General features: G+C 42.3%; 2 protein-coding genes across 2 annotated transcripts; one reads left to right on the top strand and one right to left on the bottom strand.

Moving 5' to 3' along the window:
- The first annotated feature begins 13,588 nt into the window (after positions 1–13,588).
- On the top strand, positions 13,589–17,592 carry grpel1 (GrpE-like 1, mitochondrial). The gene is made up of 4 exons (XM_085759683.1): positions 13,589–13,779; positions 14,953–15,100; positions 16,112–16,193; positions 16,521–17,592. Exons 1-4 carry the CDS (start codon positions 13,712–13,714, stop codon positions 16,865–16,867), a joined length of 645 nt encoding a protein of 214 aa, XP_085615809.1. The 5' UTR covers positions 13,589–13,711; the 3' UTR covers positions 16,868–17,592.
- Positions 17,593–21,754: 4,162 nt separating this feature from the next.
- Positions 21,755–25,700, bottom strand: tada2b (transcriptional adaptor 2B). The gene is made up of 2 exons (XM_085759514.1): positions 25,258–25,700; positions 21,755–23,525 (listed from the first exon to the last, which is right to left on the bottom strand). The coding sequence occupies exons 1-2, from the start codon at positions 25,525–25,527 to the stop codon at positions 22,266–22,268; spliced, it is 1,530 nt and encodes a 509-aa protein (XP_085615640.1). The 5' UTR covers positions 25,528–25,700; the 3' UTR covers positions 21,755–22,265.
- Between the last annotated feature and the right edge of the window lie 20 nt (positions 25,701–25,720).

The following is a 25,720-nucleotide window of genomic DNA, read 5'->3' on the forward strand; positions in this document are numbered from 1 at the left end:
ATCATCTGTTCACTGCGTGATTCTTAGAAAGTGTGGCCTGGCTTGTGTCTGGCCTGGGTTTGATGGGCCAGTCCAAGTCAAACATCCAGGGACAAAACTGATTCACTTCCTTGTCCTTTGTACTTTATACCATCTGGAGGGTAAGGAGAGAAGAAATAAGAGATACAGACACAATGAATATGATTTCACTCCAAGGAACTGAATATATTACAGTCATTGGTAAAATGTGCAATTAAATTCTCCTATGTACTCTCTACTGAGATTAGTTGTTACAGTTAATTATAGTGAGCCAAGATATATTAAACAACTAAATAGTATATTAAAAAAGCTCTAAAAGAACATTACTTAAAAATGAACTTCAATTAATCATGATGTTGTACTTGATATAAGGATATGGGTTATAGTAAATATAAGGATAGTGGTTATAGTAGAGTCAATTGGGTATCATTATATTATGGAAACCTGGTTGGAGCTGTCTTGTCTTGTTATTTTGTTGTGTCGGTCATGTGTTGAATGTATGTAATGTTGGGGTATACTGTTGTTTTGTATTTGTCTATATGGTCTACATTGTCTGTATTTATTTGTTTGTGTTGTTTTATGTCTATGTCTATATTGTCCAGTGTTAATGTGTATTCTTTTATTGTCTCCATGTATATATTTTGGACCCCAGGAAGAATAGCGGATGCTATGCAGATGCTAATGGGGATAGGTGAGACACTACAGGCAAAAACACTGTTTTTTCATGCACTGCTCAATTTTGAGATTTTGGGCTAGTTTTCTTCCTTAACATGTATTATTTCGGAAAAATCAAAAGAAATGGTAGAAAATCCACATTAAGGTGGTTATTTTACTTCATTTTGTCTCTTTCGTCAGTAGATTTCTCCTAAATTTACAAAAAGTAAGCATGCTATATGACATACTGTGCTGTGCCTGTTGTCTGACCCATGTCATGTCAGGTATCACTGTAAAGCTCTTTCTCTCCTGAACAATGATTGTCATTTCCTCCATGTCCGCAACCAATCGTAAAAGTACAATTAACATTGACAATCTATAGAATTTTACAGTACAAGGCCATTTTCTCAAAATGAGTTTTTCCTCAGACCCTGGGCCCGAAATCTCTACTTCAGCAGCACCTACAGACACCAAACTTTCCAGTTTCATTCCTGTCTATAGTCTGAAGGTTTTTACAGAGGAATTTGTTGATATGTCATTCACAGCCTGATTTATACAACATTTTATTCCTAAAAACGGGCTGAAATTAGATTTTTTTTTAGGGCTGGTGTACGGTGGCCCTGAAGTGCAAAACACAACGGCAAATCAGACAACAACGGCAAAAGAGAAAACACAACGGCAAAAGAGAAAACACTACACAAAAAGAGAAAGCACAACAGCAAAAGAGAAAACACAACGGCAAAAGAGAAAACACAACACAAAAAGACACAACGACAAATTACTAAACAACGGCAAATCAGAAAACACAAAAGCTTGACAGCATGTCCAGTATCACTTCATATTCATGTCCGGCATCAAAGTATTGCTTACAGTAATAGCAGCGTGTACCTCTTCATCTGTGGCGCTCATGTTTTCGAAAAATGGAAACAAACCTTTTCCGGTTCAAAGCACGGACCAGTTCTTTTGTCCAATCAGCGACGATTCATGTCGCCCGATGGTACCTACCTTTTCCGGTTTGGTTAATGTCGTTGTGTTTTCTCTTTTTGTGTTGTGTTTTCTCTTTTTGTTGTTGTGTTTTCTGATTTGCCGTTGTGTTTTCTTTTTTTGTGTTGTGTTTTCTCTTTTGTCGTTGTTGTCTGATTTGCCGTTGTGTTTTGCACTTCAGGGCCACCACACTACTGGTGACAGTATTTTCTAATTTACAGAGTGATAAAAAGAGATATACAAAATCCCCTCTGTAAAAACGTCTGACTCTAATATGTCAACAAAATAAAACAAGAATTTTGAAATGGGCTATATCCATTATTCAGATTTCGGTTCTGGAAATGTATGCAAATTAGCTCATATTTCATTAGATATTGCCTCATTTACATATTTAAACATAAAAATGGACAAAACTTGTAATACAAAAAATATTTGTCTTATAAGTTATAAACTTGGGAAGTTTCATGGTCATACTATATGTGTTAGTTAAATGTTTTACCCTATTCACCTGTAGTGTCTCCCCTTAATAAACATAAACATAAACTGCTGATCATCCCAGCAGTATGTCACAGATTGATACAGATGGTACAGAACTTGTGGTGCATATGGGCAAGATGTGAATGAATGAACAGATGAAAACAGTCAGTCAGCTGAGCAATCAGGTGATCAATCAACATTAAGTCAAAGTACCACCAGCCTCCACTAAAGAGACCACAGACTGTCTCAGGAAGCTGAGAGTCAGGCTCTTTTGCGGCTCTCCTAAGGCTCTGTCGGACTCATGTGCATTAATCTTCATAACATCCAATTAAATTCCACGATGAACAAAGCTACGTTCAACAGCATGCTAACAAGCTGCTCTCCTGCAGTCCAAGGTTTGCCTCCTCCCTGAGCTGCCTCTGCACTCAGATGATGCAAGATTTGTTTTATTCATCCATGCTTTTCATCAAATACACAAACAGGACGATGCCACAGGCACCCGTCAATGAGGGCCATGAAATATTTACTGCATTTAGTTTGCTAAGAGGTCGTGCTATGTGGAGATGCACACCAGAAATTTGTCTCTGATTTTGCAGCTTTTCCTTCAGGAGTTTACAATAGAAATCTCACACTGTGTCTCATGTTTTGATGTGATGATGAAATAATTCTTAGCCCATACACACAAATGACAACCTGTGGAGAAAAAGAAACACACCTCCAGTTGTTGTATCTCAGTCATGCCTTGATGGAACGGGTGCAAATATGGCACAAAAAATTCCAATATCTCAACAACGGCTTGAGGGAACTTCTTTAAATTTGGTACAAATGTTCATCTGGATTCAAGGATGAACTGATTATACTTTAGTGGTTGAATGTCAAATGTCACAAATGTCCACTGGGACTTAAGTATGAACTAACTAGATTTTGATGGTCAAATGTCAAGGTCATATTTAATCCATTGTTAAGCAGAAACATTGATAAGTGCAGCTTTAAGTAAAGTAGAAGTTCTAAATAAAAGTATTTACAGAGACAAAATATTTAATGGTTGTTATAATTTCTAGTCCATGTAGTGAAGCACAAAAACACACACACACACACACACACACACACAGACACACACTTTCATCAATATATGGTGAAGTACCAACACAATTTAAAAGGATGTTCCGCAGCAAAAGTCAGGCAGCCAATGACTTACCTCACTGACCCCCTGAAGAGTAATTACCTCAGTTCAGGAACCTTTCAGCACGTATGGACACTATAACACACACTTTGTACCCCACACACACACCGACACACACACCGGTGCTGGCTTGCCGAGTATCTCTTCTTGCATGGTTTAAAAGGTGTGACCATCTATTAAGGCCCACACAGAGGACGTTCCCGCCTCCATCCCCTCCATCTCTGCCCCCACAGTCACGCTCTGCCATCCCACATTAAAAACACTGAGGTTGATAACTCACCTTGGAAAGATGTTCAGACATGAGGAAACTACGCCTCACTGTCCCCTGGCACCACTAATACAATGCTACACAGCTACATGGACAAATACGTGTTTTCATGTTCATGCCTCATGGTCACCTGAGGAGAGGGGGGTGAACAGTTCATGTGCTGGGTGGGTGGGTGGGGTCCTTTATAACAGATGATGCTCTGCTGACATACATGTCCTCCAAGGAGGGGAGACTGCTGTTGGTTAGCTTTTGTGCAGATCTGACCACTAGTTCGGACCAGGACGTCTGTGTGCTCTCCACTGCAGGTCAGGACATCAGGGCCACTCCCATATTCCATGTTGTAAACTGTTTTCTTGTCTGTACACAACATCGTCCTGGGTGAGCGATCCCATCTCTGTTCACCCTGAGGTTTCTCCTGTTTTTTCTTGGGAGTTTTTCCTCAGTGGATGTGAGGGTCTGTTGTTATGATGTTGAGACAAACTCTTTGTAAAAATGGGTTATACAACTGAACTTGCCTTGCATTGGCTTGCATGAGGCCAGCCTGCTTCAGTCTCCTCAAAAAGTTAATGACGCTGACTGGTGGCTTAGTGAACAACTAATTAACTAATTCATTCATTCATTCATTCATTCATTCATTCATTCATTCAAAAAAGTCATTAGTTGGAACTTAAAAACCTTTCAGTAGGTGCCTTATATTGGAAAATTGTTGGAAATATAACTTTAAATAAACACTTGTGTGAAATTGCAACCATTTGAAAACCCTTTAGTTTATTTAAAGCAGAAGTAAGTGGTCCGGTCGTTTTCGCTAATGCTGCGTTCCAGGCAGGCTTTTGAAATCGTAAATTACAGCTTCAAGTCACAACTTACGACTTTGTAGCGTTTCAGGCAACCCACTCGTGTTTTTCCGACCTGTTTTACCGGTGAAAGTCACTATAACGGCCACTCGTAACTTCCGACCGGTGAAGTCGTACCAGATCGAACTGGTACGACTTCACGGTCGGAAAAATACGAGTTTCCTTGAACGCACCATAACAGTCCTCGTCCCTACGTCGCCACATTCACGGCGTTCCTTGGCTGCACACACAGCCCTGCATGCCGTTCTCTCTCCTCATTGGTTAAAAACTGTAGGATACGATAAATGTTTTCTCCTCGGCTCAGAGCAGAGCAGAGGGACTGAGAGACCCGTGTTTCAGTCCAAACACTCTATGTAAGTGATTGCTGTCGGAAGATATAACTATTTAAGACCTATATTAACACAAATATATCACTTACTTCTGCTTTAAAGGGATGGAGTGAGACGGAGTTGTTTTAGAGGTAAATGCAAAAACTGCCCCCGACGGGAACGCTCATCAGCTGTTTTGCATGAATTTACCTCTAAAACAACTCTGTCTCATAACGTTCTGTTATTATTTCATAGCGTGGTGAATGTGCAGGTCACAACTTGTCCTCGAGAGCGTTTTGGAGTTGTCGGATTGTGTATTTGATGAGTTTAATGAGGGAAACCAAGAAATCCCATTAGCCTCCATAACGTAGTTCTGAGCAGCTCGCGGCTCTGCTCCACCGTCCTAAAAATAGCTTGCACCGACAATTAAAGGCAATGAACCTAAGACTATATGGGCGAATTTGCCAAAATGTTGAACTATCCCTTTAAATGCTTGTGGTGGTCTTAAAAAAAACATGTGGTATCTGTATTGCTAACCTCGTAGGAGGCTCTAACAGCATTTTAACCATGACTGTGCAGTATACATCTGCAGTGAAACTCAGGACAGAAGAAGTTCTGTTGTCATACCAGGATAAAAGCATTCTCCCACTTTAAAAGGCTTCAGCTTCATTAACTTTCAACATCTTTAAACCCTCCTCCTCACTGCAGCAATAAACACATCGGAGCCGTTTTATTCTGCCAGTGCTTGATGGAAATTTATGCTTTGGGAATTCTCACAATACATATCCATTTGTCAGATTTCCCCAGAGAACCAGTCCACTTTCCTCCAGCCTTCCCACCCACACCTCCCACTCAATCAAACAAGCGCTCCCCCTGGGGTTCTCTTTTCAACAGAGCTTAACATCTGAGCCTCCCAGTCGCCCCCCTCCACCCCCCCACCAGCACAACCCTGAACCCGACTTAGGCTCCCGAAACACACCCTGTTGTAGCCATGCAAATTGTGACATATTTGTTTACCGTGCAAGGCAAATGTCTTAATTGATGTCTAGGGAGCATGGCGAGGAAAACAGGGTGGGTGGATGTGGAGTGTGTGTGTGTGTTCCCTATTGCATACTTGGCTATGAGGATGAGGGGAAATGATGCACTGTCACGTCAAGAGATGTAGCGGTGAATTAAGACCCAGTCCTATTTCTCTTTTTTACCCCTTCTCCTTGTACCTTGAAACGGAGCTACAAGGGGTTGAAAGTCAACCCCTACGAATTGGGACATCCCTTCAACAATCACATACGTCATCAGTAGTCTCTGCTGGCTGTTACGCAAGCAGACGCGACAAGCAGTATGCGAAAAGTTCCCGGATGTCGTACTGATTAGGAAAATATCTCCAATATGCATCTGACCAGTCTACTGTATCCCACAATGCAATGTGCCTATGACCTCTAACCCTAACCAAAGATAGTTTAGAGCAGTGAAGTGTTGCCGTGTAGGGGAGAGTGGGGCAATGTGAGACACCAGGTAATGTGAGACACCCCCTATATCTAGAAAACGGAACACATTTATGGTCATCTGACCATTATGTTTTCAAGCCCCTTCCATTTCCCCATGGCTATGAAGGAGAGGAACTCATGATGCTGTGGAAAGCATGTTTTTTTTCACAAAAATATGATTTTTGCATGTAAAAGTAAATTTTCTTGGTGTCAACTTAATCAACTGTTGTGCCAAAGCAAATTGATTCAGGTAGAAAAACTTATATGATACATGATGATGAACTACCAACACATAAAACCATGTGATGATGCTGGCTGAAAATTAGCCGGAATTTCTAAGAGAGGTCGTTTTTTCTAAAATGGGGGTGTTGGGGTAAAGTGAGACAAATGCTGCGGGGTAAAGTGAGACCATGGATGTATTATAATAAATCCAAGAGTGAGACACTGTGAGCACACCATACACAAAGATTCACACTAGAATCACGTCCACCAAGCCAGAAATCTTGCGTGATCAATGATCTGTAGCCACACTGCTTTGTTATGCTATGTGCTCTCAGTCAGCTCGCTTAATATTGGTTATTAACTAAATTTTAGTCATATTCCACTTTGTCGGCTCCCTCCACACACAAGAGGACTTTTGATCGATATGGTCACGATTGTCGGGTCCTACAATCTGACCTCCAGACTATCTAACAGGTTCTATCTGTCATTTGAATGTTAATTAAAACATTTTGTGTTGTATCTGATTTTGGTTTTGAGTCACTTTGCGTTGAGAAAACAAAAGTGCTTAATTGACCAATCCCCGTGATTCTGCTACTAATCCGACATTAGTTCTGGAAAGTGTGGTTGTCAAGCTAGCTGTCAGGACTCTAACTGTTACAACATGTGTTGTTATGGGAGTTTCAGAGTGGAAAAAGTAAGTGGATCAGTTTACCCCGTTGATTTTTCTAGTTTGTCTCAGTTTACCCCTGACCTGGGGTAAAGTGAGACACGAGACCACTTTTTTTTGAACAATCATATTTTCACTGTCCTTCATCCTAAATACATTCTGATAATTTCCATTGCTAGGCAACATCCTGAATTAATGGGAAATGTGTAAATTTTACTGATAAATCATTTTAGCTCGCTTAGAAGGGAGCAAATGTAAAAAGTGTCTCACTTTACCCCACTCTCCCCTACCGTATATAACTTAATTAAAATAAATAAAATGTAATGCAGACTGATCAGTTCATTGTAAAACATTTATTTATTGATGTAAATGTAGTGATTTCTGTATAGGCTCCAGAGCCCTGAGGCAGGGCTGCTCCTCTGTCCAATACATAGCTACATGAAGCTTCACTTTTCATTCAAACAAACTAATGCAGTTGCCACAGTTGTTAGATTTCATCAATGAGACCAACATTTATCTCCAAAAAGAATTTAACCAGCCAGCGGTAAACCTCTAAATACCTGCGGGTAAGTTAAATAGCGATCATTTACTCCCCCGGGATGACATCGCAGGCATAGGTTGAGATTCACTTCTCCGAAAACATTGGAGCCGTCATTTGGATAAACTAACTGCACATTGAGGATCTAAACAGTTACTTTCTCACATGAAAAAAAAAAATATATATATATAAAAAGTGACGTGATAACAGTGCTACAGCGGGAAACAAAACAGCTTTTCGCCTGTTTTACTACCACTGCCAGTTGCCGAGAGATGCATTCTGGGAACCTTGTCATACCCCTCCGTTTGAAGTGCCTCTGAAAAATCTTCGTTTGAAGGGGAATAGCTATAGCCCTACCACTTCCCCCTACCCCTAACAGGAATTGGGATACCCCTACCCCTACAAGTGCAAAACGGAGGGGTAGGGCTAAGTGGTAGGGCCACAGGATGAAATGGGATTCAGCCTAAACCTCCCACAAGTTATTCCATTCTTCAGGTTAGCCAGGATTCTCTGCCTCAGTCAGAGGGGAGGTGCCATCTTTGTTTGTTTATGTGCAGTATGTGTACGTCTGAATATCCTAACACAGCCTGTTATCCTCACTTTGTAATATGGTGTCAGGGATAGTCAGCGAAGACTTCTGCCTAAATCTATTTGTAAAAATACAAATGCATAATCCTCCAGCAAATATAATATAATCCTCCATTTTAATTCTAAATGAGTTCTGCTCAAATGTTGGCCAGGAAGACTTGTAATAATTCCAACATATTTTTGCGATGGTAGCTCTCCCTGATAAAATTTTAATAAAAAAAGGATTTGAAATCAGGATAAAGTTGAGATGACTTTAAATATCAGGTGCATTACTGAGACAGTTAGGTTTTATGGAAAATGTAGAGAATACAAATCATCTTAATTTCTCTGCATATCTCCATTCAGGGCCGTTGTATAGGGGAGAAAGGTGATGATAATTCTAGGGGCCCAGCGCCCAGTAGGGCCCAAAAAAACCCCCCAGTAGTCTAATCTTTGTATGACTGATTTATTCTGCATAAGACCCTGACTAATGCTCATAGTAATGCTGCATTAGCATCAAAACAAAGTAGGCTGAATAAAAAATGCTGAATAGAATAGAATAGAATAGAATAGAATAGAATAGAATAGAATAGAATAGAATAGAGAATACTTTATTCATCCCTAGCAGGGAAATTCAAATTAGTCCAGTAGCTCACACAACAATGACACAAAAAAGAAAGAAAGATGAAAACATTTTAATTTTAATACATGATAGACTAAGAAAAAAAGTGGAAAAGTCGGGGCAGGGGCCCATTTTAGTATTCTTTCAGGGGGCCCAGAATTCCTAGCAACGGCCCTGTCTCCACTCTCCCTTGCACAGAGTGATGGGCTGCACAGATAGTGGCGATGACAGGCTCTCTTCTTGCTATGCTTCCTCTCAGGGCAGAACTCTATGTGAAGACGATGATGAATGGGAGTCCTCTTTGTCGTGCGCTGCCCTGCAGATGCCACTAACTTTAGAAAGCCTCCCTCAGGGCTCGGCTGTGAATGTATTCCTCCTCCTGCTGCCACGACGTCTGAACCACTCCGCGGCCATTCATTAAAACATTTCAATCAGGAGGGACAAATGCTTTCCTATTTCTATGTGAATGAACCGGGGGAGGAAAGTGAGGGATGTGATTAGATGTTGTGATGTTATCATCTATAGAACCCCCCCCCCAGGGGTCCAGACAGTGGTGGTGGAGCTTCATGTGTTTGAATGCCCCCTGCTGGTAGTCTGTTCACTCTGCCAGTCAAAAAACTGAAGCAATCATCTGACCCTAGTGAGCTCTTCTTTTTTATCCCACTCTGAATCTGATCCATGTAAACAAACATCCTCTTGGTGATACAGTGAAGGTCTTGTTAGTCTTGTTGGATGAGAAATGAAAGGGCTGAGAGAGGATCCCCAAACATGAATAATTGAACGACCTTGAATATGTTGTCTTCTAGTTTGCGTTGAAAAACTAACTTTCAAACAATCCGTCTCCGGCGCGCTCGACCTTTCCTCCATTACAAGTGGGCTTTGATGTGAGGTTTATTTTCCTTCGAGCCCTTGTGTTATCTCTCCTCATCAGCGTCTACGGCCCTCACTCATTTGTGTCTGCCTTCCATCAGCGCCCTCCTCCTCCTCCTCCTCCTCCCGCTCTTTTATGACATTGGGCTTAGAGGCAAAGTTGCTGCAGCGTCTTTGGTAAACAAACAGACAGCCCTGTTTGCTGCTCCATCTCCGAGGCTGAGTGCTCGGGATGACTCCTCATAAAGACTACACATCCTAAGCCCAGATAACCATCCAGCAAATGTCATGTGTTCCCAGGGGTTAAATTGCCCTGTTGAAGAGTGTGTTGGTGGGACTGCAGTGGGGCATTTTCAAGCAGGCCTATTTTTGTTTTGTCAAATAGAAATGGCCAGATACCGTAAAGGAGGGGAGAGAACATTTCTTGTTCACCAAGGTCACACAGCACACTATATTCTATACCTGACTTAGAAATGAACTTTTGAAAATTGACTATGTAGTATAACAATTTGACTGAATGCCAAGTAGCTGTGCACATTGTGGATGTGAAGGCCAAGCAGGTTTATATTAGCATAAGCTGTAGAACTCAGCTGAAACACAGTGCGAACATCTAAAGGTGTAATCCTCACTGGCTCTGTCACTTCAGACGCCCTCTGCCCTTCACAAACTCTGGCCCGAGTTGGTCGTTCCTTCCTCACAGTTAATGTGCAGTGCAAATGCTGCAGTACATGTGAAGGCATGAAGGCTTTATGGTTGAAAAAGAGTTATTATAATAACTCCAATACAATATTCTCATCATTTAAGAAAAAAGTTCATTCACCACATTTACTAAACCTAACCTAAATCTAAAAAACTAAAATGAAAAACCATAGAAAGGGAGAAAGCCTGTTACGATGCAGAGGGCATTACAGCAGCTAATGAAATTCATAACTGAAGTGTTGCAGTGGGTGGGGCCCCCATATCAAATTCAGCCTAGGGCCCATAAAGGCTGGGGGCAGCTCTGGCTGTTGTTTTGCTTTCATTATCTGTGCACAATGAATCTTGGGATGTCTGAAGGAGACTTGAACGTGGGGCAGCCTCATCACATCACTGTGACAGGAGCTCTGAAAGCTGCAGAGCCTGGACACAGCTAAAGACTGAACACATGGGAGGATTTGATAACGTCTGAAAACTGATACCAGTAACTTATAGAAGTTCATTGCTAACCTTGATTTGTTGTATCAATATGATCAAATAAAGGAAGCAGAACGCTGCTCTGACACAAATAAACCCTTGAGTCCTCAGCCAAGCTTTGGAGAGAAAGAAGAGTTGGGAGATGTTAAAAAGAAGATAAGGTCAGTGAATGACATTAAGTTCAGATCTGTCACAGCAGGTTTGTCAAAAGTTCCTTTGGAAAAATTGGACATTACAGATGAAAATGCCAGTTTTCTTTTTTGAGACTGAACATACCGCACAACTGCTGCCAATACACAAAATAATTGCAGCTGCACAAAGTTAACAAGATTAAATCATTTGGAATAATCATTGTAACTTCAGAAAGGAGTAGAGTTAAATAAGGTGAACAATAAACTCAGAAACTTAACTTTTAAGCCTTCATGAACCGTACACTTCCATAACAGCTGACTGGAGCTGCATGGTGTGATATATAACTGAAAGCCCCTGTAAAGCTGCAGTACTAAAATGAGATTATTTGGTTGATGAAATGTTTTCTTATACTTTGAAATTTAAACCTGATGGGTTTGTAAATTTGAAAGCTGAATTATTTGGTTGTTTTCAGTGACAGGCTCCTTCATAGTCTATTCATCATAACACCTTATCTCCACTTATAACAGCTTCCTTATTCTCCTCCTGACCGTTCTCTGACCTTCGAACCATCCTTGAATCCAGAATTATGTCTGTATATTATCTGCTGAAGCTAATCAAATCAAATAGCAGACACCAGAGCGCCCTCAACAATGCTTCACCTTCCAACAAGGAAGTGCCAACCTGTCTGTCCTACTTACTGCAAAATGAAAGAGTGATGTGCATCTACCCTTTATTCCAGTTGAGGCAGTGGCTGTGACATGTGAACAGGTGGAGCCACAGACAGGGCTGGGAGGGAGCAGAGAGAAATGGCATGCCTATCAATTAGCTCCGCCTTGTCAGATGTAACGCTGAAAGACGGGCAGAGACAGAGACAGGAAATGAAAAGTGGAATACTGTGTGTGTTTGTGTGTGTGTGAGGGAGAACGATGATACACAGCAAAGCTGATTAATTGACAAGGACCAGACAGAGTGACTAAAGGCCTTTGAATGAACAGTCTATAATTGGGAGTGTTGCTGAAAAGGCTGCATGGAAGACACAGACAATTTCACTGTCACAACTCATATAGAGGATCCATATCACTTATATCCATACAGTGTCCTGTCCAATTTTACTTGTATGATCTGGCACAGGTCTTTCTAGAAGGAACTTCAGGTGATGCACAAGAATCAATGCATCTTGTATTTCCAGTGCAGAGAGAGTTGAAATAATCTGTACTGGATCAAACAAGGCTTCTATACAGGGACTGTATCCAAAGTGTAGTGTATTAGCTCACCACATTCCCTGTTAACCATTTCATTTGCATGTCTGCATTCTGAAATGAAGCATTAGATCGACTGGTGGTGCAGCGTCAGAGGGAATACACTGTTGTAGCAGACGGTTGTGGTGAAGAGGGAGCTGAGTCAGACATTCCAACCCTCACCTGTGGACATGAACTTTGGGTAGAGACTCAAAGTATGAGACTGTGAATATAAGAGGCTGAAATAAAATTTGTCTATAGGGTGGCAAAGCTCACACTACATAGATGCAGTAAGGAGCGCAAACATTCAGAGGGAGCTCAGAGTAGAGCTGGTCTCAGGTCAGAAGGAGCCATGCAGCAGAGGCAATTTGATTTGATCAGGATCCCTTTGGGCACATTAAAGTGGAAGGTACAGGACATGTTGGAAAGACAATATATCTAATCTGACCTAAGAACACCTCTGGATGCCTGAGAGGGAAGTGGAGATGGAGAGCATAATGTAGGAAGCTGGATGGATGGATGGATGGATGGATGCCCTGGATTTACTGCTCACTACAGTGTATGCTACTACCACCAACTGTCAGTCAGTGGAACTGCAGGAAAAAGGCAGCAAAGTTGTTGCATCATGAGTTTGCAGGCACAATACAAACACAAAGTGGATCCACCTTTGGTCAAACACTCCACAGAGCATCCCCGTTTTAACTTCTCACTAGAACAGTAGGAGTACTTTGTTCTTTGTCCAAAGGCCCAGAGAGAATCAGCACTCCCTGAATAAATTCTTGACAAGACACAAAAAAATAACAAATCTTAATGTTTCTTAAAATTATAATTATATCTAAAAGTCAAATTATATTTTCTTAAAGTGTTTTCAGACCAGTTCACATTCACATCACAAAAAATGATTTTCTCCCGAATAAAATTCTGGTGGGAAAATGCTGAACATAGATGGTTTTTGATGTAGACCTAGTTGTCTCAAAGAGATCCTAATGGTAACGTCTGTCTGTTGATCTCCATGAGCATCAGAAACAGTAGGCCTAAACTGCTCCTGCAGAAGTAGGCTACATTTCAGAGCAGATAACACTAGCACTGTAAATGAAAGACACAACAGTAGCCTATTACTTTGTATAATGCTATAAAAAAATATATAAGCTAATAACTAACTGATATACTAGTAGCAGTAGCTCTATTAATGTAATAATTTTGTTTGATAAGGCTGTTAGAAAAATGTCCTTGGTCACGTGCTGCTTTCACCTTTAACTTCAACTCAACCAAACTAGTGTTTCGTCAGGAAGCTCTTCTCTGAATCTGATTGGTCAGCACGGAGAGGCGTCCTCCTTCCTGCCTTCTGATTGGTTCAGGCCGGGCTCCGCTGCCATCACTGTTGTCAGTCTCGTCAGCGTGTGTTCCAAGGAGATTGGACCTGCACTGTGCTGCACACTTACTGCTGGGAAAATGGCGAGCCTGTGTGTCCGAGCCCTGAGACACAGCTACTCCCTGGTAGCTTCCTCTGCGCTGACACGGTAAACTATCTTTGTTGTCCTAGTTTGTCTGTGATAGAAACGCTACGCAGGTGGCGGCTCGTGCTGAGCTGCTGTTATCAAACGGCAGTAGCCGGCTAGCAGCGTTAGCTTTCTAACTGACCATGGTCCTTAAAGGTCCGTCGCTGTGTGGAAACAGATATTAAAGTGACCATGCAGACCTGACATGACCTGGCTCGTCTTGAACTGTGTCCAGCTTGGTGTTGTCTGTCTTTTCTAAGCACGTTAGCTATGACAGAGACAGAGGTGAGTGGTGACATAACGTGACATGTCCTGTATGGTGAAGAGAGGGATGGAGCTAGTTAGAACTAGACCCTGACAGCCTGTCGATCCAAACCCCACACATACATGGCTTGATGGCTAATTGACTTACTTGTATTGTCAGTGGCCGTGTATGACCCACTCACGTATAATCCATGAGCCTATAATAGAACAATATGTGAATGAAGTTTGGCGTCATGTGCCATGGATGATGACATAAGATCGCACATGGTGAAATGACTGTACCAACAGACACTGTAGTAAGTCTCCACAGGAGAACAGGTAGATTTCCAGGGTGGTTGCCTAACATTCTGGCAGTGGTTTCATTCAGTTAAGCTGTCTGATGCCTTCAATTAACACGTCTGGAAAAACTGGGCTAACCAAAATACCCTGACTGACTACTGGACAGTGGACAGGTTACATACAGGAACGTTGGGATCTGGTCATAATTTAAAAGCCAAAGCATTCATTCATTTTTTCAATGAATAAATGTTGTTATGTTTCAGGATGTGTAGACCACTGTTTTCCTCTGAATGAATGTTGTTGTATCAGTGTTGTCTGATGCAGTCATTTAGTTCGTGCACAATGAAGGAAATAAACTGAATTTGAACATAGGCTGTTGTGTAGTGCTAGTCTGTAAACATTATTGTGTAATCTATGCATTCATTTCTCAATGAATCAATTGAAAATATGAAATAAATACAGTTTCTAGGAAATATAATATATACAGATGCCTGATGCCAGATCATAAATCAGCTGTAATAGTTCAAGCACTCTTGAAGTTAGTGGGGCACATAGGTCCAGACTGATTGCACTTTAAATTACATGTTAATCAGTTGAATTTTGGTTCAAAAGATCTGTCTAACGACCGGTTGTGTGACTTTTCCCACCCAGAGCATCTCCACGATTGTTATGTACGGCCACTCAGCAGAAGAATGGCCCGAGGTCAGAGGACGACGCTGAGAAGCCGGAGCAGAGTGCAGCAGAGAAAGGCCTGATGGAGGAGAAGAGCCAGCTGGAGGAGCAGCTGAAGGAAATGACAGTAAGTCTGAGCTGCCTCCCGGTCAGCAGCCAGCACAACACAGCTGACTGCTGTTAATATCTGTTACATGGAAAATCAACACATCTGCTCTGAAAACAGAGATACTGATACAGATACAGTAATGTATAAAACCAACATTTGGCCTCAGACGTCTAGGATCTGCTGCTTTCTCTGTTTCATCAAAATCAAAAATAAAACACTCATCTATTGCAGCCTTTTTAAAGACGCCATAACATGGTAAAACATGTGTAGTGTGGTATTTCACTCAGTATGTTTACATGACACTTGAAAAAACTGAATTATTGCCTTAATCCGACTATAACTGGACAACTGAAGTGCATGTAAACGCGTCAGTCCAACTAATATCTGAGTTCTCCAACTCCGATTAAGACACCCAGATAATGTAATTGGAAAACGATTTTCTTCAGCATGCATATGTCGGTGCTGAAGAACACAGTAGAGATGGCACAAAGTGGAGCAGAGAAGCCACCTGCCCCGGCCAAGTAAAGGAAAAAAAACGGCGTCAGCGCCAATTCAGTTTATTTCACACAGTGCGACCAGCGAGAGGTTGTGTTTTATTAAAAAAATAAAAGAGAGGGAGACAAAGGAAGCCTGTGGACCGTCATTTGTATCCTATTCTCAGCCCGAACACGGCCCAGACTGGCGTCTGGTCGGACTGTAGTTGAGAATTTATTAAGCTCATTACATTGTTTATATAAACTGGGACAAGGACAGAAGTCCGATTAGACGCCAGAATTGAATTTTGAGCATAGATCGATTAAGTTGTGCAGTGTGCATGTAAACATACTGACTGTGATTTTGTGGTTTGAACCCAGTCTTTATATAGTGAGTAATGCAATGTAAAAGTGAATATAGAAGTGGTAAACTGTGAAAATGACATTCACTGCATCAACACCTTTTTAGAGAAGTCCTTTACAGACATGGTCAGTGGTCAACCTTGGGCTGTGTGAGGTAACAGCCAGTCATGTTGTGTTTTTAACTTGTTTCCAGGAGAAGTATAAACGAGCCTTGGCCGACACAGAGAACCTCAGAACGCGGAGTCAGAAGATGATAGAAGACGCAAAATTATACGGTAAACACTTGTTTTCCTTTTTCTTTTCTTTTTTTAGGTATATTTTTTGGGCAATTTGTTGTTATGGAGAAATAAAGACCGAGACATCCTTCATTGTAGCCCATACAGTATACGATGGTAGCTGCATGAAGGAATCAGACTTTCCTCCAGAAGTATTCTGTAGTTCCATGTTCCAACCACTAGATGTTACACAAGGCCAACTTCAGACTCATGACTAAATTGAGTAGGAGAATGGACCTTATTTTAATTTTTATGACAAGCTTGACTGTTCTATGTTGTCTTCATACTCTATTTGTTCATTGATGTTGTCTCTTCCTCCGTCACCAGGGATCCAGGGCTTCTGTAAGGACCTGCTGGAAGTGGCCGACATCCTGGAGAAGGCTACGGAGAGCGTTCCCAAGGAGGAGGTGACGGCCCAGAACCCTCACCTGAAGAACCTGTACGACGGCCTGGTGATGACCGAGGTCCAGATCCAGAAGGTGTTCACCAAGCACGGCCTGACCAAGCTCAACCCCGACGGCCAGAAGTTCGACCCCTACGAGCACGAGGCGCTCTTCCACGCCCCGGTGGAGGGCAAGGAGCCCGGCACCGTCGCCATGGTCACCAAAGTGGGCTACAAGATTCACGGCCGCACCCTCAGGCCAGCGCTGGTGGGCGTGGCCAAAGCCCCCTAGAAATGAATGACAAGAACTGTGACAAAATGGGATTTGTTTTGTCGTCGGGGTGACGGATGACCTCAGTCACAGCACCCTGCCGCCCCTTTTCCCATGGGTCACCCCCCCTCCTGCCTACAAGAAGAGGAAAACCAGCTGAAACGAACTGTATCTGGACAATATTCATCTGTTGTAACAGACATCCAACACTTTGGACAGTGTTTACAGTTACATTTCAGTTTGACATCACACAGGCAGTTATTGTCAGATTATTTAAAACGATGCATCAGGTAACAGACGGAGGCTTTCATGTCTCATCACTCTGCCTCAGTCTGGACTGGAACACGAGCCACTGACTTCTAAAAAAAAGTTTCTCAAATCTCCTCTAATCTATAATTCAAGGCATTTTTTTTGGATGAGAGCAGGTGTGAAATCCATCCACAGTTAACACTGACCCCCCCAACTGCTGATATCATTCCGGTTTTGTTTAAAGCTCCAATAATCTTGAACTTGTCTTTTGTGAGTTTCATTATGTGTGTGAATAAAGGGTGGGAGCTGTACTTGTGGATCTGAAGCTAGCATTCAGAATGAAGTTCACTTGCATGTGAGCAGTCTCCTGTCTGCCAGCCTCAGTCACAGTAACGGTGATGTAACAGCTGTATCAGGAAACTTTTAGCATAAGTATGTATATGGACCTTTGTCCAAACTGTCACAGCATCAGAATAAACTGATTGTCTTTGAAAGAACTGTTGGTTTTAGTGTTTGTCTTGTCATGTCTTGACACATGTCCAGTCCTCACCAACGGTACCTCGGTTCAGTGTTAGTGCTGTGAGGGGACAGGGACAGAAGAGCAGCAGTGGATATGTATCATGATATAGTATCATATCATAAGTAAAGAAAGCTAATCATAATGGCTAGTTCTGTTGCAATAATCTTCTTATCTACACTAAAAATGGGATATTTAGCCTGGAGACAGATCTGCCTGTTTGACAGAGGTGGACTGACACAATAGATGCTTTTCTTGTTAACAACAAACTTCATGAATAGACCCAAACCAACCATAAAAAATGTTTCTACTATCAAACATCAAATAGTGTGAATCCTGATATCTTATTCCTCTATAACAGCAAAAAAAATGAATTATTTAAAGAAATCACTAAAACCTGCAAATCTGCAGTTTCAAGAGCTTTTTGTCTTCAGTATGAGCTGGAGCTGAACAATTCATTGACACATAATTGAAATTGCAGTATGGCCAGGAGCGCTATCCAAACTGCAGACACTGGAAAAAGGCAGGAGCTGCAGTGTATTCAGTCAAGTAGAAACATGTCAGAACGTTATGCATTCTTGGCATCATGAGCACAGTGGTGCTGCAGAGATGTCCTGACTCCTGACCTTCAAACGACATTGTCCAGAGATAATGGAACAGGTGAGTTTGATACCAAGAATAATCCATTTTCTGTGAGAATGAAACGCAAAACAATCAGTCACGAAACTACACTTGCAATAGACAGTATCCCCAAAATAATGGCAAAATGGTTCAGCCATATCCTCCTAAATTACTTTGAACACTCAGTGTCTAGCAGCTGTATTATTTTGCTCACTAATTGAAAGATGAAAATATAATTTTAATGATGATAATTCATCAAAACTCTGTACCCATCATGAACATGATGCTCCTGTTGCAGCTTCAGAGTGATGCTTTTCCTAAGGCGAAACACTACAGGCAAAAACACTGTTTTTTCATGCACTGATCAATTTTGAGATTTTGGGCTATTTTTCTTCCTTAACATGTATTCTTTCAGAAAAGTTGAAAAAACGGTATAAAATCCACATTAAGGTGATTATTTTACTTCATTTTGTCTGTAAACTTCTCCTAAATTTGCCAAAAGTTAAACAGCTACTGTGACATACTGTGCTGTTATCTGACCCATGTCATGTCAGGTATCACTGTAAAGCTCTCTCTCTCCTGAACAATTATGTAGGTTCCAAAAATTGTCATCTCATCCATATCCACAACCAATCGTAAAAGTACGATTTACATGAACAATCTATGGAATCTTACAGTACTTACAGACACCAAACCTTCCAGTTTTATTCATGTCTATGTTCTTAAGGTTTTTACAGAGGGGATTGTTGATATATTATTCAAAACCTGATTTATACAACATTTTATTCCTAAAAACAGGGCGAAATCTGATTTTTTTTTTTTAGGGCTGGTTCTCATTTACAAAGTGATAAAAAGAGATATCCAAAATCCCCTCTGTAAAAACTTCTAACTCTAATATGTCAACAAAATAAAACAAGAATTTTGAAAGGGGCTTTATCCATTGTTCAGATATCGGTTCTGGAAATGTATGCAAATGAGCGCATATTTCATTAGATATTGCCTAATTTACATATTTAAACATAAAATTGGACAAAACTTGTAATACAAAAAATATTTATCTTAATGTCAGTGATAAACTTGGGAAGTTTCCTGGTGATATCTGTTAGTTAAAATGTTTACCCTATTCACCTGTAGTGTCTCCCCAGTTTGTTATTATTACAGAGCAGTGAAGAGGAAACAGGACTATTCAAGAATCATAAAGTATTTGCACGTTTAATACGTCTCCACACATACCTTGTCATGTGCAACAACAAAGTAACAGGACAGCAAAACAGCTCAACAGTATCAGACTGGTAAGAAGATCAGAGACAGCTCAACAGCATGCCATCACTACACCCACAGCTGAGGAAAGGATTCCGGATCATCCACAATCACCTGCTTTTAATAACAAAAACTATAAAAAATTTCCATGACACAAAATACTGTACATTTCACGGTCAGTAATTATACTTTCTTTTTTTAAATTTATCTTACAAAATTATTCACATTTGGTGACAGAAAGTAAACAAACCCCCACCCTTACAAAAGATATTTTTCCCCCCACTGGGAACAAAACAAAGAATCGAACTGAAATATTTTTCCTTTACACCGACACAACACTTTTTGGTTGCACATGCAGACTGATGCCACGACTGAAACTGCAAAACAAAGACTGTCATTGATGAACAAAATAAAAAAAATAATTAAAAAAAGTTTTTAAAAAATCACAAAGGTGACTTTAAAACAGAAGAGAACCATCAAATCCCTTCAGTGGGGGGTTTGGTTTATTGGCGGGAAATGTGCATCACGTCTCTGAAACACTCAGATGACTCTGACCTGAACTCATTGTATTTGATCTGAACAACAATACAACACTCATTCCTCCCCCTCAGCTCCAACATGAACCTGCTCTACCTCTGACTAATGTGTCTAACTCCTTCATGAAAACATGTTAGAATGGGTTAACGTGCAACTGCAACTACAAAACTAACTCTTTTTTCATTTTTTTTTATTTGATATAATTTAGATCTGTGGTTGGCCTAAATTATTTCCTGCTAAGGCCCAGAGTCAAGTAAGAATCAAAAGGAAAAAAAATAACAAGCTGTATATTAATATATTTTTCTTAGTGTCAGAAATCCTCAAATTAAACAAAACAATGTTCTCACCTTTAATACTTTGACTCATAACCTTACACTGTCTGTGGCTCAGTGTTTTTTCCAAAGGCCTCATTTATTTCCTATAACGTCTAGGTGATGTAGTTTTTAGCACACAGAGGGAAGCTGTGTATTTGTTGTGGAGTGTTTTCTGTGGCAGATGATTACACATTTGCTCCATGGTACAAAGAGATGAGATATCAGACTATCAGACTGAGTGGTGACTGGTGAGACTGCTGACTGCTTTGGAGTGTGACACCGATTTATAAATATTAAAGAGTATTAAAAACCTCAGTCCTAGGAGCAACATGAAAAATCAAAGATGATGCCTCCCACTACAGAACCAGCACCATTCACCACTCCACAAAAAGGCCTAATATGAATCTGGCTCATATTCCAACTCAGGTAACATTAACATGTCTATTTCTTCTCATGAATTTTAACCCGGCTGCTCGTGCTGCGACACAACTTCATTTACATTTAAATAGCACAGCAGGCAGCACTTAGCTCGGCTTGGAAAAAAAAATTGCACAAAGCGGGAAAATGAGAATGAGTCACCAGTCCTGCTGTTTCAGATTCTGTGCGGAGCTGCTTTTCAAAGACTAAAGGGCAGGTTAACGTCTGTTTTGTCGTGGCCAATCAGCTGCTCTTTAAAGTTTGGTGTAAAGACTCTAATAATGCTTACACTGAGGAGGAACAGTGGACTATCATTGGTTAATGCCTTCATGCATTCAGCATCTTTCCCTGCATTGTACCCAGTGGAGAAGGAAGCATCGGAAGCCGTGTGAGGCCAGACAACGCTCCTGGAAAGGTCAAGGTCGTGCTCCTGGAAAGGTCATGTCTGTTGAGGCTAATTCACAAGATGGATATTTCAAATATTTCAGAGGACAAACTAATCAAACACAAGATGTGGGGAGGATGATGGTTTCATTTCTCAACCTGTTTCTGACTGTGAGGAACAGGAGTCTATGTGATGTTGCCATATCCTCACTTACTAACATTGCGTAATGTATTTCTAGGCACCGATCAGGATTTGGCAACTCAGTTGACAGTTGACTGATGGTTTGGTCAATTACCTCAATCAAACCTGATCAAACCACACCAACACAGCCCTGACCTTAATGATTGATACCTAAACATGCTTTTTTTTACTGTATTGTTTATTTTGTGCGATAATTAGCTATAATGCTCTTACTGTAATAAATAATTCTGAATTTTAGTACTGAATGGCAAGTTTTGGGTTTGAGAAATTAACTTGTCACAGCTGTGTAGTTTACACACTGTTCCACTTTATCTCTTCATGTATCTTTGGCTTTTGGCAGATTGATCAAATAAGCCAACTGATGGATCTAGCTCCATCCCTTCCCCTGTAGCCGGTCAGAGACGGACAACTGAGTTAAGTGGCGTTAGTTTACAAGAATGAAGGTCTTAAAAGGTTTGCTACTTCCTGCTCTGACTAGGATGACGGGTACAGGTCTAAACATTTGAGGGATCCTGAAAAACATCTGCAACCACAACAGTGACAATTTCAATCTCCCATCAGTGGTGAAACTGTCAAACACTTCCTATAATTTAGATTGTTTAAAATCTTATTTCTTCAGTGAACAATACAATATCTCTGTAACCACATACAGTAATACTTGTTAGGATTGAAGTCCTCATCAATAATGACACCAACCAGAGCTGAATTCCACCCATCCCTTTCCAAATGTAAAAATATTGGCTTCTTTTTGTTCCCAGAGCTGGTATGAAAATAGACTTTTTCTTTTTTTTTTTTTTTCCAGTGGGGCGTCTCTTTGTAATATACATATTCACAAGGTCACCTTTGAAAAGATGGTGAAAGCCAGTAGTTTAGTCCTTGCTTGCAGCAATGTTTGACTGGGTGTTCCCGACGGAGGCGCTACGACGCCTCTCTGGAGATCCAGCCACTTTCTGTGAGGAAGGTGAGGATGCGCTTCTTGAGGACTTTGTCCAGGTAGCTGGGCAGGCGGCTCTTGGCCAGGATGCCCTGCCGTTTCTGCAGGTGGTCTTTGATGATGATGGTTTTGACAGTCAGGTACCGCGCCGGGCTCAGGTTCAGAGAGTTACACAGAACCTTCTCCCTGTCCGAGAGCAGCTCGAAGCCCGCCAGGTTCTCGATGGCCGCGAACTCTCCGTCTTTGCCCTCCTCTTTGATCCCCACTCCGCCGCCTAGCCCTCCGGCGATGCCTCCTCCTCCTCCTCCTCCTCCTCCTCCGGCTCCTCCGCCCCCGAGTCCCATCCCTGAGCCGAGCCCGCCCCCGCCCCCTCCTCCGCCGCCGCTGCCCCGTTTGGGCGTGACCACGCTTTTGTTTTCCTTGCGTTTCTCCCGTTTGTGCCGCGCCGCCTCGTACTCCACCGACTCCTCCAGGCGGGTGATGCCGTTGCGGCGGTAGCGCTGCAGCTCGCGCACCTTGGCCCTCAGCAGCCGCTCCTTATGGATGTTCTCGAAGAAGTCTTCGAACTCGCGATGGGCCATGAACTGGCAGAGCCCCCGCAGCCTGACCCGCTGCTCCTTCTCCTCCTTGGTGATCTTTCTTTTGGGCGTACTCGGAACAGAACCCGAGGCCGCTGCCGTCGTAGATCCTGATCCGATCGCACCGCCGCCACCACCAGCTCCTGCCCCACCCGCTCCACCGCCACCAGCAGCAGCGCCGCCCATCGTTCCCAGCGTTCCCGGCTTCTCCTTCTCCTTGTCTTTCTTGTCTCGGCCCAGGAACACGGGGACCAGGTTGTAGTCTCTGGCGATGTTCTTCCGTCTCTGCCGTTCCCGGAGCTTCCGTACGTACATGTCCACGTGAGCGCGTTTCATCTCGATCTCCACGTCCTCGTCGTCGTAGTTGACCGAGAGCCCGCTGATGAGCTTCTCCGCGTCCTGGTCGTATTCGATCTCGTAGTCGTCGCGCAGCGGCATGTAGCCCAGCTGCTGCTGCTCGGCCAGGCTGATGTCCAGCGGGGGCAGAGGGGTGGTGAGGCTGGGGGACAGCGGCCCCCCGCTGGGGCAGGTGTGGTCAGTTACCCGGTTGGGAATGTTGTCAGGGATGCAGGCCTTCCCCAGGTTTCCGTGGATGTACATGGTAACATAGTGTTCCATGACTTCCTGAGGAGTACGGGACGCTCCCACATGAGCAGCCATGTCCTCCTGAAAAACACAAACAGGAAGTTGGTGCTAATGACGACAATGGAAGCTACAGAAACGTTATACAGCCTCTTAAAATGCAAAAATAATAAGAAATGGTGGGATATAAATCAGAACAAGTCAAATAATATAAAATACCGAAGATTCTTGGATTCCAGCTCCTCAAATGTTAAAATTTTCTTCCTGTCTGTGTCAAATATGTATTTTTTTTGTTTGTTTTAATTATGGCCTGTTGGCTGATGACAGTTGTATTACTTTAATGTGTAGATTGTTTTCCAGTCTGCCGTGCACTAATATGAGCTATGACAGACTATGAGATATTCCCTTCTGAAGGTTTCTGTGCAAACCTCACATTACAGTTCACAAGGTCAAAGTGGGGTCAGACAACCTACACATGAATGCACCTCATTACTTCTGTCGTCCCGGGGCTTCAGGCTAATGTAAGCTGCTGAAAGACGTCACTGTGGCTTGACTGGCAGACTAGCTAACCTCTGATTCCTGCATGAGCTGAGACGAGACAACCGCCGCCGAGGATGTAGGTCAAGTGTAACAGAGCAGGAAGAGAGAGGGAACGAGTCCTGTGCTAGTGCTAATCTGATGGTTTTAGCAACTTCTAGATTGTGGCCTTGATTAAAGCAAATTCAAGATTTTTTAATAGGGGTTTCAATGGAGAAATTCACAGAAATTAACACTGTGGATATATAACACGTGTAATTTCTTTCAGTTTTATTCTTGACTTTTATTTTTCTACTGGTATTGTGCGTTTTCTGCCTGCTGATGAGACACAGACCTGTCCGAGTCTGGGATGGATAACGTATCATTTTATCTTAACAGCGGCCGGACAAAACAACTGAATGAAGCTGACAAACATTTCAGTTGCAGCCCTAAACCAATCTCTAAACCAGACTCAGCATGGGATGACATACTGTTTTCATTAAGCTTCCTTTAGTCTCATCATGCCAAACGAATGTGGTTAATCATCCTGTGTATTGTTGGAGGCTGTAGAAGATGAGGTACTAGTGACTGAGCAGGTTAGTCCTCTACTCAGTCAGAGGTTTCACTGGTTCTGACTCCAGCTGCTGCAGCTGCTGCTGTTCTCCTCACTTCACCACAACACAGTGGTTCAATTACTGTACAGGAGCTGTGTTTGTGATGTGACATGTTATCAGCACCACTGTTTAAAACTACACCTTTAACCGTCCATTGCTATTATAAATGCAGGTTCTCAGAGCTTATTACAGGATGTGTATTGTATTAAATGTCCAGTCGTTCAACTCCTCTGACTGTCGTCAGTCCGCCACCTAAAGGTCATTACCTACGTTGTCCAACCGTCCTCGGTCCTTTCTAACTTTTATCTCTGACAGTGTTGGGCACGTTACTTTAAAAAGTAATTAGTTATATTTACTACATACTTTCCCCAAAAAGTAACTGAGTTAGTAACTGTACTCGCTTAGTTATCGCCTGCCTGTGCGGAGGAATACTGAGTGAGTTGGTTAGTTCCAGATAAACGGCTTTTATGTTAGCTAGTTGATGGACTGAAACAAATGTATAACGTAACGTTACACTTTCCCGGGTGTATTATTTTGTGACGGGACTTCTTGAGACAAGTAACGACCGTTATTTTACACCGCCGTTATCCCCACCCCTGCTTACGCCATGTGTGTGTGTGTGTGTGTATGTGTGTGTATAAAAGAGGTGCAGAGATAAATTCAGTGAAATAACTTGAGTGATGTACCCAGTTTCCAAATCCATATTGCTCGATAGCATCGAGCAGCGATTGCTCTTCCCTGCTGGTCCATCCTCCCTCTGCCTCGGGACCCCAGAGAGAGAACCGACCGCCGTCGACTTGTTGGTAGCCGTGCCATCTCCGGTGATTACCGATTTCTGCACCCGCCGAGAAGCACTCCGGACACAGCTCGATATCAGGGCAGTCGGTGCAGCGAAGCCGCAGGTTTGTAACATCTGCAAGGCAGTTAACGCAGTACTTTTTCCCCAGGTCGGCCATGTTGCCTTTGCTCCTGCTTCTTGTTGTTGGAGGCCGAACTGCGCCTGCGCACAGCGAGCCTCGCAGCGTGAGCTGCTCACTGCCCGCTGCTTAATATTAATGAGCATGGGCAAGGGCGTCTCTGATTGGTTCCCCGAGCCCAGTTTCCAGGACAACCTAAACAAAACGAACCGTTCTCCATTGACTACAGAGC

This window comes from Trachurus japonicus, chromosome 18, assembly GCF_045865225.1.
Source record: "Trachurus japonicus isolate A0001 chromosome 18, Traja_1.0".
Taxonomy (NCBI): domain Eukaryota; kingdom Metazoa; phylum Chordata; class Actinopteri; order Carangiformes; family Carangidae; genus Trachurus; species Trachurus japonicus.